The 15,208-nt window shown below is 35.0% G+C and overlaps 1 protein-coding gene across 4 annotated transcripts in view; it reads left to right on the forward strand.

Annotated features, from left to right (window-relative positions):
• LOC136035390 (nitric oxide synthase 1-like) overlaps nucleotides 1–15,208 on the forward strand; it is a 31,914-nt gene that overhangs the window by 7,486 nt on the left and 9,220 nt on the right. Inside the window, exons 1-2 of one of the 4 annotated variants that reach the window (XM_065717165.1) lie at nucleotides 9,809–9,905; nucleotides 11,928–12,060. In XM_065717165.1, the coding sequence (XP_065573237.1) occupies nucleotides 11,965–12,060 (96 nt within the window). In that variant the 5' untranslated portion in view covers nucleotides 9,809–9,905; nucleotides 11,928–11,964. Of the gene's footprint in view, nucleotides 1–9,808; nucleotides 9,906–11,927; nucleotides 12,061–15,208 lie in introns of those variants that run through there. The other 3 variants (XM_065717167.1, XM_065717166.1, XM_065717168.1) reach the window with 3 other exon arrangements.

Below are 15,208 nucleotides of genomic sequence, written 5' to 3' on the forward strand. Positions count from 1 at the left end.
TTTAACAATGGCTCTAGATTTTCATACACTTCCATCAAGTTGATTTTAATTCAAAAAGGAAGTAAGCACCTGGAGTTGTTTTTTAACATTGGGAGGTGTATTTTACAAAGGGTTGTGAGCTGTGAATGTAGTGGTTAATGATGTTAATAGTTTTCTCATACCCTTATGTTGCTTCTGTTCTGTTATCTTACCTGGTGGTTCTTCTTCATCATGTGGCATATAAGCTAAACAAAACGCTAAATGTCTATGACCAATTAGGTTTTTCAGAATTATGATAACTACATCTTTTGAACAGTACTTGGAAAATTTCCAAATATATACATTTTGGAATAATAAATGCCTGCCTTTGAAGTGGTACTTATCTCATAATGGAGATGCAGTTCTGTTCCTCTGGGATTTCCCTTGACTGTTCTGGTAATTGTATATGGCTTCTATGTCAATCATATATAGGCTATATCTTTGTCTCTGCCAGAACCTGCCCAAGATTATAGGAGGCTGCTTCAAAATGATGCTAATGGAAGCCCCAAGCATGAAAGTGCCACATGTATTGCATATGCAGGAAGCTCCTTTGACAAGTTAAGAAATGTTTAGAGAAGTGCCACTTTCTCTTTGAAGCTGAAATTGAGGTTCTCCAGTAGTAATGTCCTGTCAGTACTAATTTATGGTTCTAAAAGCTGGGCACTGACAAGACAGCTAGAGAAAGAGATCCAGAGTTCTGAAAATAATTGTCTTAAACATATTCTTGGTACCAACTTATTCATTAGAGAGAAGACTAAACAGCCACTCATTATTGATAAACTCATAAGCAGTTGGTGGTGGTATTTGGGAAACAGGGTTAGAGTGAGCAGAAATTGTATGCCTCATGATGTTTGTTGTCCTCCAGGTGTTTAACAGTGGGGGTGACAGAAGGTTACACTTGGACAATGCCTAGAAAAAGATGCAGCACTCAAGAACATCCCTTGATGAGCTTTGGTAAAAGATGCTGGAGATGCATTGTCACCACCATATGTGTGTACTGGTGTAGGAAGTCCTAAGTCTAATCTGCCAATATTCTGGTCCTCTTGGCATATTTGCTGACAATATTTTTCTTTTTTGAATATCCTACTTTGTTCTTCTGGGGGGAGACTCTTCAGCCCCCTTTAAAAGGTTTTAACAGTGTATGTCCCCTCAACCAGGAAACAGTAGTCCCACCCTTCTATTTTCCAAATCAGATCTGCATCAGTTGCCACATGTTTGTGATTTTCCCCTCTTTAATATGAGTCTTTCTTGGGCCAGTTTTTTCCTTGAAAAATGAAATTCATTTCAAGCCACCTAACATAGAATTTGTTTACTCAGGCAGGAAGGATGGGGTACATAGACAGGGAGTAGGGCTCATGATGAATAAGGAAGCTGCTAAGTCTTGTTTAGGCTGGGAAGGTATTAATAATAGAATTCTAATTGCTCATTTTATGACTAAAAAGTTTAGGGTATCAGTTATAGTAGTATATGCCCCCATTGAACCAACTGATGGAGATACTAGTGACTCAGATGAATTTTACTTACAGTTACAGGAGCAAATAGACAGGGTACCAGGTAGAAATATGGTGTTTTTGCTAGGAGATTTTAATGCCCAGGCTGGTAGAAATAGGGATAGATGGTATCCTAGCCTAGGTAAATTTGGTGTAGGAAAAGAAAACAGTAATGGCTATAGGCTTTTGCAATTTTGTAGGTATAACAACCTAGTTATAACCAATACAGTGTTTGGTCACAAAATGGCCCATAAGTTAACATGGTATTCATGTGATGGTAAGACAGCAAACGCTTATTGATTATGTTATTGTAAACAGAAGACTAGCAGGATCAATACAAGATACTAGGGTGTATAGGAGTGCCATTATTGATGTTAAAAGTAAAGATCACCATCTAGTAGTGTCTAAGGTTAATTTAAAGCTGAAATTTCGGAAGGGTAACTCCCTCCCAGAAAAGTTATGATGCTGGTAGACTTCAGGATGAAAATTTGAGAAAAAAATTCCAGGAACAGTTGAGTGCTAAACTTGAGGGTTTAAAATTTGACAATGTGGAAGATGGATGGAATAATTTCAGAAAAACAATTTGTGAAGTTGCTGATGGTGTCCTAGGGAAGAGTGCTAAGACAGCAACTAGGAATATTAGTGAAAAAGCTTTAGGTTTAATAGAGAGTAGAAGGGGTTTGTATAAGAATTATCTGAGTGATAGGTTGTATGAAAACAAAAGGAATGTAAAGAAAGTGGAGAAAGCATTAAAATATGAACTAAGGAGATTTTGAAATGGAGGCGATGGATAAAATTGCTGAGGATCTGGAAGATGCTGCTAGACGGCATAATAGTAAAATATTATACTGGCTTGTTAATAAATTGAAAGGGAGTAGCCAATCCGGACTAGTCCCAGTTAAGGATAGAAATGGGGCCACAATTAGTGATAAGGAAAAAGTTAAAGAAAGATGGGTGGAACATTTTAAGAATTTGCTAAACCAAGATACAGTTGCAGGAAAAGATATAGATGAAAATGAAAAAGTTTGTGATACCTTGGATGTGAAGGAAGATTTGTTTAGTGAGGAAGAATTAGCAACAGTACTAGAAGGATTAAAAAATAATAAGGCCCCAGGTGCTGATAGTATGATTATTGAGTTCCTTAAATATGGTGGCTCTGAGGTTAGGAATAAGCTATTGAAGATTATAAACATGATTTTTGAAAAAGGGAAGAACCGAATGATTTTAGGGAAACCTTAATTAAACCACTGTATAAGAAAGGTGACAAGAGTGAGTGTCGTAAATTATTGAGGCATTAGTCTGGTCTCTATAGGTAGCAAATTACTGAGTAATATGATACTTTTTAGACTGAGACGTGCTGTAGACAAAGTTTTAAGGGAAGAACAATGCGGTTTTAGAAAAGGTAGAAGATGTGTTGACCATGTTTTCACTCTTAGGTTAATAATTGAGAAGTCCCTTTGTTATCAAACACCTTTGGTCCTTAGTTTTATCAATTATGAGCAAGCTTTTGATTCTGTTGATAGAAAAGCGTTAACAAAGGTCTTATCATTATATGGTATACCAGAAAAATACATTAAAGTGATCTGCGCTATGTACAAGAATAATACTACTGCGGCTAAGGTAGGAAATGAGGTTAGCAACTGGTTTTGTATTAAATCAGGAGTTAAGCAGGGTTGTGTTCTATCCCCCTTTATATGGATCATTTTGATGGACTTCGTCTTAAGGAGCACAGGAAAGGCAATTGGAGACCATGGAATCAAATGGGGAGGAAGAACGCTCCTGGACTTAGATTATGCTGATGATTTAAGCATATTAGATGAAAGTGTGAGCAAAATGAATGAACTTTTAGAGGTTTTACGAGTTGAGGGTGCTAAAATAGGCTTGAAAATTAATGTTAAGAAGACTAAGTGACTAAGGCTAGGAATAAGTGAAGATGAACAGGTGACATTAGGTAACAAAAAGATTGATCAGGTTGGGAGCTTCACTTACCTTGGTAGTATTATTAGTAAAGATGGTGGGAGCAGTGAAGATGTTAAAAGTAGAATAGCTAAAGCTCAGGGTTTTTTTTTCACAGTTAAAAAAAGTTTGGAAGAATAGAAAGATAAGCCTACAAACCAAGATTAGAATATTGGAAGCTACAGTGATGACAGTGGTCAAATATGACTCTGAAGCATCGGCACTCCGAAAAGCAGATGAAAATTTACTAGATGTTTTCCAGAGAAATTGCCTACGGATTGTTCAGGGTACCCGGCTGACTGACCGTATTTCAAACAGTAGGTTGTACGAAAAGTGTGGTTCAATCCTGCTTTCTGGGGCCATAATGAAAGAAAGGTTGAGATGGCTAGGCTACGTTCTATGGATGAAGGATTACAGATTACCAAAGATTGTCCTTTTTGGCCAGCCGTCTGGGGATACACAGAAAGCAGGTCGTCCTTGTCTGGGTTGGGAGGATGTCATAAATAAAGATTTAAAGGAAATGGGAACTTCCTGGGAGGGTGTAAAGAGGGAGGCTTTAAATAGATTAGGTTGGAGGAGGAGCGTGCGTAGCTGTGTTGGCCTCAGGCGGCTTGGTGCTGCAGTGAGTTATTAGTAGTAGTAGTAGTAGAATGTCTCCCAGGGCCAGAGCTAAGTATCTCTCTCCTGGGTTATTTACCACCTCCTTGACCAAGAGTTTTGATTGGTTACTTCTATCTCTTTTTGTGCCTTTTGATTGAGTCGAGTTACCTGCTGGTGATCCCTTCCGGAAACCCACTTTTGGAACCCCCTTTTCCAGAAGTCTCAGTATGAGCTTGCCCCCTTCTGTTCTTCTCACACTACACTGGCTCTGCATGATGTTCAATAAAAATGGAATAAAGACAAAGGAGAAATATTTGTATATATTTTTTGAGTACTGAGGACTTCCTTGTCAAAATATCTGCTTTGTTTCTCTGGCAAAAATCACCTTTGTTTTGTTAATTATCTTTATATTTTCTTTCTTTGTGTTTATCCATTTTGTTGAATGTTAAAATTGGCTTCTACACAAAACATAATTATTAATATGATTCAACAATCCAAGGTGAAAGAAAACTAGGACATGTTCTTGGAATTCAGGAAATCAAATGGAATGGTTATTAAGTCAGGGTTTCTTGTGAAATGTATGCTTTATAAAAAAGTCTGAAGTCTGAATAATAGATTGACCAAATGTATATCTTAGATCTGCTAAAAATAAAGCTATGTATTCTTATTTGACCTGGGATCATTCAGAATTAGGGTACAACTCTAAGAGCATGAGAAATGAGAGTCACCTCCAAAATACTGCTTGTAAAGCTGATATTCTACCCCCCTCCCTCCCCACCAAAAAAATTAATTAAGGACTTCTGGAAATTAGTAAACATTTCTTTTTGGTATGTTTAAATTCTGCCAGGCCAGGATAAGGCTCAATTCAGGCCCTTGCACTAAGATCTTTTTTTTTATTGGAGGGGACGGGGTCCTGTTAATTGAGCAAAAACAAATGAACTACTGTATATATAAAACTATTTCTATGTGCTATTAAGGGAGTTTCAAGGTCCTTGCATACATCTGTCTCAACCCCTGCTGAGAAAAAGGTAAACAGGTACTGATACAAAGAGACCTGGTAATGATCTTTCCATATTATTGAAGTCAGATATCACTTGTATCATCAAAATATTGAAAAAGCATCAAAATTCATAAAGGAGCAAAATAGAAGTATCACTGCAAAACTTCACTTCAAAGTATAAAATGGATTTGTTCAAAAATTAAAACTATTAATTTTCGAAGTGTAACTTAGGCACCATTGATCTATTTTTTTAAATGAAATAGAACAAACTAGAATAATTTAGATATAAAACCTTGTTTCAACATGTATATTTCTTTTGTGTGACTTGATTGTTCTTGGTTTTCAATTATTATAGTTTTACTTAATAATTAATTTAAAAAATGATTTGTTTTTGTTTGTTTTAACATAAAAAAACAGAATGACATCTAGGATTTATTCAATATAAAAAAACTGCTTTCTTTCACTTTTCTTTTGTTTTCAAATTTTCTAAACTGTATTCCATTGAAAACACTATGTATTTTGAACAGGTTAATTTTAATAGGGCCATATCTAGAGTTCTTCAGAGGAGGGGGCATAATTTTGGGGATGGATGTTTACAAAAGACCTCACAAAAATGCATCAAAATTTATCTATATGTATTTTGTAGCTTTTTATAAGTTGAATTGAACCTTTGGGCAAGGGAGGGGGCCAAAGCCTGATAACATTCTTCATCCTGGATGCTTTGTTTTGGTTGTTTTATTTCAGGGGAGTTGCAAAAAGACTTTACAAAATGCATTGAAATTTGTTTATTTGCATTTTTTTTCTTTTTTGTTTGTAGAATTTAAACTTTGGGCAAGGGGGGATGGGGTCTATGAGTTGAAAAGTGGTAAACCCTTCACTCTGGATACATTCTTGAGTTTTTATTTGACAAAACATTCATGCCTTATTATTTTGTATTGTGCTTTTGCTTTAAAATTGCTTCAAGTATATATCTATTAATTACTTTCAGTAATGCATGAATGACACTTGTGCTATAACTGGGATACAAGCAGGACAACTCTACAGTTCAAATATCTAGTAATTTCTGTTCTTTTTGAGTTTGATTTGAATATCAGCTGTATTTTTGTTACATGATAAGTTCATTTTTGGTTTTGTTTTTTTTGTAAGTCGAATATATTTTTCTTTTAACTTTAATATATGTTTTTTTAACTGTAATTGGGGTACAAAGGGGATGACTTCCCAGCTCATATATCTAGTGTTCGTTTTGAGTTTGAGTAGAATACAAGTTTTATCTTTGGGTTGTTTTAGTTTTTGTTCAATCTGATATCTGTTTCTTTCAACTTTTAATCCATTCTTTGTTATAACTTCCGTTAGTTTTTTTTTTTTGCTCTGCTCAAGACAATACCTTGTTCTTTGTTAAAAAAAACTCGTTTGTTTATTTATTTAAAGACTAAAAGAGACAGACAATTGCACTTTGCTGTGGTGCAATCTTCTTTATTACTTGAAAAGGGCTGTAAAACTGAAACTTTTATTCGAATTACTCCTCTCAATATTTTTTACATAAGATTTTTTACAAAATTATTTTAATTGAGTGGGTTTTTGTGTATATTAATGGTGGTAATGGTAAGTGATTCACAGTATTGGCGAAGACAGGGGTGTTTGTCTCCTCCTGTACATTTTTGCCCACCTAGGTTTTGAAAAATACTTTTTTATGGCACTTGGTATTAACCAAGTGATTTCTGAAAAAGACTGGTTAATTTTGAAAAATTAGAAAAATGAGGTATTTTTAACTCACAAAGGAGTGATTCGATCTTAATGAAATTTGATGTTTAGAAGGATAGTGTGTCTTGAAGCTCTTATTTTAAATCCCGACCGGACCCGGTGACGTTTGGGGGGGGGGACCTAAAATCTTGGTAAAGGCTTAGAGTGGAGGGATCGGGATGAAAATTGATGGGGATGATGAGCATAAGTCCTAGATACGTGATTGATATAACCTGAACGGATCCGCTCTCTTTGAGGGAATAGGGGGGGGGGGTGGTTAATTCTGGAAAATTAGAAATTTTTTTTATTTGATATCTTCAAATATCAAATTAATTTTGATTACAAATTTAAATTTGATATCTAGAAGGATGTTGTGCTTTAGAACACTCATTTAGATCTCTACCAGATCCGGTTACATTGAAGAGAGTTAGAGTGGGAAACAGGAATTCTTGGAAAAGGTGAAAATTGAGGTATCTTACGAGTGGGTGATCGGATCTTAATGAAACTTGATATATAAAAGAATCTCATGTCTCAGATGCTCCATTTTCAATTTAAATCGGATCCGGGGACATTGGGTTAGAGGGGGGGGGGAAACAGAAATCTTGGAAAACGCTTAGAGCGGAGAGATTGGGATGAAACTTGATGGGAAGAATAAGCACAAGTTATAAATACAAGATTGACATAATTAGCACGGATCCGTTCTCTTTGAGGGAGCTGGGGGTTGTTAATCTGAAAAATTGAGGTATTTTTAACTTAAGAACAGGTGACCAGATCTTAACGAAATTTGATATTTCGAAGGAACTCATGTCTCAGAGCTCTTATTTCAAATTCCGATCAGATCTGTTGACATTAGGGGGATTTGGAAGGGGAAACCGGAAATCTTTGAAAACGCTTATAAATGTTGTAGATATGTGATTGACGTAACCGAACTGGATCCGTTTTCTTTGGGGAGTTAGGTGGTGGGGTTCAGTGCTTTGGCGAGTTCGGTGCTTCTGGACGTGCTAGGACAATGAAAGTTGGTAGGAGTGTCAGGGAGCTGCACAAATTGACTTGATAAAGTCGTTTTTCCCGATTCGACCATCTGGGGGGCTGAAGGGAGAGTAAAAATTAGAAAAATTGAGGTATTTTTAACTTACGAGATGGTGATCGGATCTTAATGAGTTTTGATATTTAGAAGGACCTCGTGACTCAGAGGTCTTATTTTAAATCCCGACCGGCATTAAGCCTCTGATTTTCCTTTTGAAGCAATCTATTGATTCTTAGAATTTTGCTAGAGCTCATACCATATGAGCACTTGGCTCTTCTGACTTCATCACAAGTGCCATATGAGCTCTTATCTCGTGTCTCATATGTTCATTGAAAAAAAAAAACGTTTTTGATATTTTTGTTGAATTTTGAAAACCTTTTGCCCCTCTCCTATAATTTTGGGAATTGAATCTCCAAATTTTGAAAACCTTTTGCCCCTCTCCTATAATCTTGGGAATTGACACCCTTCTAATAAATTTTAATAACATAAGCAAATAATGTTGATTAGAAATTGAAATTTAGTAATAAAACGGTGGTAAAAGTACTTCTATTTTTCTACATTTGCCAAGATTTTGAACCTCAGTATTTCAATATTAACCTCAAATATGCTACAAACGACTTCAGAAGGCAAACTTCATTGAGAATCAAACATTATTGTATTAATAATTATTAGCGTTTGCTGATAATGGGTTTCTATTGTGAATTAAGCCTTATTTGCGTAATATTTACTTCGTCTGTTTTGAGTATGGTGTTCTTTATTGCAATATTAGCCTCATATTTGTTGCCATTAAAACTTTTCTCTCAAGACTGTGATTATAAACGTGGTTAACCATTATATGTCAAAATTTGCCCAGATCTTGTAATATAAACTTCAATCTTAATGGCTTCTAAAACTAATATTACTGCTAATAAATCACTACAGCATCCAGCTGCCTGAGGCTTGACAGCAAATATATGCTTTGAAATATGCCCTTCGGGGGTTCTGATTTCAGTAATTTGAGGCTTATTTAAATAATATTTAATCATTTTGGATCCCTCCTATGCAATCCCTGATTGGTCGTGATTCGAAAGTATTTCAAATTTCTGTAAAGTCAGAAAGAGTGGGCAATTTGGTATGGGGAATGGGCTGGAGGGATTAACTTTTAGTACGCGAATATTGCCAATTGAAAATGCATGCGTAACTCAGATTCAGGAAAAATTGTCATTTTTAAAATATGCTCTCGATTTCTCTTACATTATTTATGAGATTTATTGGTCAATATAAGCTTCAGATTTCCTTATAAAACATAACTTAGCCACCAGGCTCCTTATAAATAGGAAATTCATAAATATCTATAAGGTCATTTTCTTGGAAATCAAACGCTACTTGTGAAATATTTACTTTTAAGGTTTCTGATTTCAATGAGTCATACTGCCATCTTAAAGATTTTAAACGATTAACGTTAAATAACTAAGAAGTGTACCCAAGAGTCGTTAAGTGGTTACAAACTGAAATTGGTACTGTTTTATCATAGGCTGAAAGTGCTACTGAGAGAAGAGGGCATTTGGAGGAAGACCATCCACTCCTATCATACAAAGTACAAATTGTCCCTAGGTTCTAATTTCGGCAAGGTGTGGCATCTCCACCGTTCCTGAAATACGTAGCCTCCATAGTTCGTTTTTATTTTTGGCCGTCTGTATGGCAAAATTAGTCTCATATAATAGGGAAATTTTTGACTTCATGCAATTGATGTTATCTATGTAAGTCAGTACTTTTGTCATATTAGTAGAGTATGACTTGCACATACAGTATTTAAAGTTGCTGACTCATTTGATTGTACAAAATTAAAAAATCAGAATGACAAGCATTTTCATTTCGCAGAGTCATTCTTACTGTCCACGCAGCACTTGACGTTACTAACCTTTTCTTATTTGCAACATTTTGAAATCATTTGTCAGGATGAGTCGACACTTTTTTCTGGTTATTCTTGGTCCATTTCTAGGTGTCTTCTTTCTTTCCATTGTGATATAAAAAAGGATTCCATAAAATTTATTTCAGTTTAGTCTTGAGTTTTGACTTAAGTAGACATCTGAATGTAAGTTTGATTTCTTATATTTTTTCATTGATGTTGAAACTTGTATAGTCGTGCACAGGTATCAGTTTCATTTATAAGTAATATATCTTGCTAAAATTACTTTTTAATTAGTTCTTTAAGCGGAAGGTACAATAAAAGTGTTTGGATAATTCAATTCCTTTCATTAGTAATATTTAAGAATAATCAGGATCTGGCTAAAACTGCTTTTAGTGTATACATTTACGTCCTCTCATAGCCATGGAAATGAAGGGGGAGGATGCAAACTTTTTATCAGTTCTTTTCAATGAAAACGCAATAAATTTAATTTTCAAAATCTAGAAGGAGGTGGGTATTCATGGTTTAATTTTGAACAAAAATAAAAAACGTTGTCTACAAAATCCAGTTGGAATCTCTCCCCTCCTTCATTGACACCACTGGCTATCTTGGCCCTCTGTTTGAAGAAATTCAAATTGGCTTATACCTGCTAATGATAATGTAGTTAGCTAAATCTTTTTCACAGACTTGGGTAAAATATTGATTTAATGTTTTGTCTCTTTGGATGATTAACATATTCTCCTTTCATAAACTGATTAACAAACACAAATTAATTCAAAGCCATTTTCAGATAGTTGACAAATGAAGCTACTAAGTTATAATATTTTAAGCAACTTACCTTTTTTCAAGACCTTTCCTTGGAAATCAAGGTTTTCAAAAATTAAAAGAAATATTTTCTTTAAAAGCGGTTTCAGTTAAGTTCAGTTCAGTCGGGTTTATTAAAAAAAAATTATAACAGTCATAGCATACTTAATCTCTCATCTCTATGCAAAAAGTTTCGAGTAGAACAAAACTGAATATTGAACTTTTAACATTCAAAGCAGAAATTTTAGTCATAGAAAAAAAAGTTTTTCTGGAGATTGGGTTGCATAGAGATAGCACACAGAAACCGGTAGGACTTTCTTTTACCTAAAGTTGCGCTGTAAAAAATGTTAAAATGGTTGAAGTTTGGTTATTTTTTTTTAAAGGGCAAAGCTTGTCTGGACAAAATTTCGCAAGAAAACTAATACTGCCATGGTTGCACACAGTTGATGATTAGCGATCCTGCTTCTCCCCGCGGAAAACCAGAAATAAATAAAAACTAGTTTAATACGGAACAAACTGAAAACAAGCTTTGTATGTCAGTACTTGGCAGAAGTACATCCTTAGCTTAGGTCCCAGTAGAAGCAATATTTTCTTGCAATGGTTATTTAGTTGCTTGGTGAAGGGAGAATTTCAGTTTTTCAGGCAAATAGGCCATTTTGCTGCAATCTTTCTACACAACACTATTAGCTGTGTAAGTTTTTATTGAGGTTTTTTAGAAAATGCACTAAAGAGACCCCTTTTCCTCCAAGATTAATCAGATTTGGAGATTTGTCAGTTTATTGCTTGTTGATTCAGGAATTTGCTAGCATTTCTTTTTGGTATGGTCTTGGGACTCGTTATGTTTTACCTTTTTTTGCTGGGAATTCTTTGGATCAATCATGGAGGAGAAAGGATCTCTCATGGTCTATATTTCGCAGATTTTTGACGAAGTAGGGAAAGGTCGTGTCGACTTTAAGTAAATCTAGAGATCTGGATTTAATTAATATTTGAATTAAAGAAAGAATGCGTGGATAATTTATATATTGTAATTTACCTCCCCCCCCCACCCTTTGATATATCAATCGCCTACTAAATAACTCTCTGGATACGCTCGTGAGCGGAACCTACATCTGAAACGATGTTCTTTATTTGTAGATTTTTGTCATGCTTTATATATATGTTTTGTTTCAAAATGACCAATATTTTAAATTGTATAAACCCATATGGCACTTCTATGTTTAATAATTGAAATTCTATAGCATCATTTTATCTTAATCATTACCGGAATCTTGCGTAAAATTGAAGCAATTTGTGCGAGAAGATTTTTATTTCTTATTGACCTTGACAGTGTTCGTATTTTCTATAATTTGGTTTTCTTTCCAGGTCAATGTTTTTTTTTTGCTTTATGACTTCCTTTCTTTTTAGCAGACAAAACACTATCAGTGCGGGAAGGACGTACAAAATGAAGCAGCATGCTAATAATAAAGGAATACGGCTTAAAAACTGGTCCACTGGTGAAGTCCTTTATGATACACTGCATTCGACAAGTAACGTCAAGGTAAGCTTTTTATTTTAACTTGTGTCATAAGCAGTGTGTACACTCTTTAGGTTTCTGACCCAGGTGTTGTTTTTTCTTCTTTTTGGTATACCTTGGCTTAAGACTCCTCCCTCCCCCCTAGGGATTGACAATAATTTTGCAAAAATCTTCCTGATTCTACTTACAGAACAGAGAAAAATAAGAAATTCTTTTTTAAAAGAGCATAAGCAGTGATTACTAATCCACGCGATTATTATTATTTAGCCTCATTTAAAGGCCTTAATAAGTAATAAAATTATTCTGACCTTCCTGCTTTCTACTCATTTCTTGGTATGTGTTGTAGTGACAACATTGTTCTTGATCTGTAATGAAACTGTTTTTCTGTGTCCACTCGGAGATGATCAGCTTAGCATGAGCGAGATAAATGGTATCTATGCAGGTATATTTTGTTTAAACATTTGGTGTGTTGAGGTGATTAGGCTAGGTATTTGATATAATGGGTCCTGGATGGCATGCTTTCCATAATTATCCGTTGCTGTTTCCATAATTTTGTTACTAAAATACTATATTTTCATTATATTTTAGCAGGCACGTACGCAGGAATTTTTTTTTTTTTGGGGGGGGGGCCAAAACCTTCGAAACAGCAGATATAAAGTAGCACTTTTTTTTTATTTAGTAATGCAAAAAGCAAGTATAAAAAAGCAAGTATTTTGCATTTAGTAATGCAAAAAGCAAGGAAAATACAGATTAGCTTTAATCTGTAGTATTGTAGCGGATGGAGGGAAGAAGACTGAAGCCTCAAAAGTACGTTTTAGGCTCAGGTTATGTTCATAGCGATTTAGAACCAGTGATTGATCTATTATATCCCACTGAAAGGGAAATTTTAGGGTTAACAGTGCAATATGGGTGCTGTGGGGGGTAGCTCTTCTATTGCAAAAACGTAGATTTTAATGAAAAATGATAGTTTCCAAAATTTATTCATTAATAGCTGTACTTTATCCTGAAAAGGGGGGATAAACGCCCTAATATCAAGGATAATTCTATTTTGCTGTGGAAAGCAAACTCTCTTTACAAAAAAAAAAAAATAACAGTACAATCGCTAATTACTTCAAAGAGGGGAAAAAGTTAGACAGAAAATGGATTAATAATTGGGCAGTGACTTGACCGGATAATTACATGCTGTAAAATCCCCCAAAAAAGGCTTCACTCATGTATCTAGATTCTTAATCAATGTCCCATTTTTGCTAGAAATCCCAAAAAACCATTGGGAAATTATACATTTCACAAAATTTCAGGGGGGGGGGGCGGGCCCGAAGCCCCCTCCCTGCGTATGTGCCAGTATTTTAGTATATTTCGTTATGATTAACCTAGCCACACTTCTGTGTGGTTTTGTGATTTGGTTTCTGTGATTTTGTTAATGTTTTAGGAAGTTAGTTAGCTATTCTAGGCTTAACCCAGAATTAAGGTTAACCAAGAATTAAGAACAAGAGGGTAAAGGAGGGTTTTCTTTTTTTTTGTATTTTGACAATTTAAACCTTTGATTTTTTTGTAAAACCCCATCTCTGTAGAAAAAATTCCTAGTTATATAATAGCTCTTAATTCAAAAATTCTGCTTGGAAGGTACTTGTAGGGGTCAGCAAGAAGTTCTAAGAGTTGAAACACATTTTCAAAATCCTGGGCAAGCATTATTGTACTATAAACTTTACTCGTTGACTTTATTACCATTTGTGCATGACAAGCTAAGAAATAAAATAGGCGTACTTTGCGACGATTGAATCCCCTAGCACATCTGGAGAAAATGCTCTCATTTGAGCTTTTTACATTTTGACCCTTTGTCAAGCTGTTGCAAAAACAGAAGGTGAAGATTTAACTACCGGTCTATTATGTCTAAATCAGTTCATTCATTGAAGTGAAATCTCTGTCCCTCAATATTGCAGTTACAGCATCATTATAAAAAAAGTGATGGTATTTACCCAAAACAAAGAATAACGCACTGTGACTATTGGCAGATTGGTGATCTTGGATGTACATAAATAACATTATCCCTATCCAAGATTTTCTAGGTTTATTTATTACTGAATCATCAATATTTAAAAACTGTTCAAATTTTACATTATATGTTGAAGACATTGGAAAAATTTTGGACCCTCAATTGGCGCTTGCCAACGCAGTCATGATGAAAAAGTGTTCTGCACAAGGGTCATTCCATAAGTAACGAGACAATTCGCTGTAACTCGTAGACGATTTATTTAATCAATTCAAAACTTTCGAAACCTTTCAACATTGTCTCCGGCAACATTTATGTACCCGTTCCATCGCTATTCTAATTTATGCATCTTTCTTGCATGAAATTCTTTGTATTGATCTTGAAGCCACTTATGCATCTGATTTAACTTTTTAATTGGATCGGAAATGTTTTTTGTGACCAAAGCCTCTTTATGGGGTATAAACAAAGAATGTCTGAAAGGCAAGGTTAGAATAGTATGGGTATTTGGAGCGACCTTCCTCCCCAGTTTTAAATAATTTCTTGGTTTAGTAGTACCACATGTGGAGACATATTGCTATGAAGAAAAAATTACACTTTCAGTCAAGAATCCACGACGTATGTTTAAATGACAGGTTTTATGTCATGCTTACAGTATTCCGGAGTTCAAAGGAACCTACCTTTTGTGACTGTCCTAAAAATAAACGAGTCAGTAATAATTAGTGTTACAGCTATATGCTCACAAAAAGTAAGCCTTTATATTCGAACGAAACGTCGTGGACTCTTGACTAGAGGTGTGACCATTCTCCATGAAAATGTTTTCCCACATGTGTCACACACTAAATCCAAAAACAGTTCAAAACTGGGATGAGAGACCCTTCCAAATCATCCCTACTGCCCTGACTTTGCCAACACATGCTTCCAACACAATAAAGTTCTGAATATTTTGTTTTAGAAAAAGAAAAATTTGTACCAATTTTGAGCGGATTGTATCAATTGACGAATGATAGATGGACTTATCTGTCAATAAATGATCTGAAATAATTTTTATATAAATCTAAAAAGGGCTTGTGCCAGATTTGCCTCTCACTCTCTCGGACTATCTGTCTTGGCTTTTTCTACAATTAGCCATGACTTGATACGCACAACTACTTAATTTTGATTTAAGTCTGCCCCTGAAATGTT

This window comes from Artemia franciscana, chromosome 14, assembly GCF_032884065.1.
Source record: "Artemia franciscana chromosome 14, ASM3288406v1, whole genome shotgun sequence".
Classification (NCBI taxonomy): domain Eukaryota; kingdom Metazoa; phylum Arthropoda; class Branchiopoda; order Anostraca; family Artemiidae; genus Artemia; species Artemia franciscana.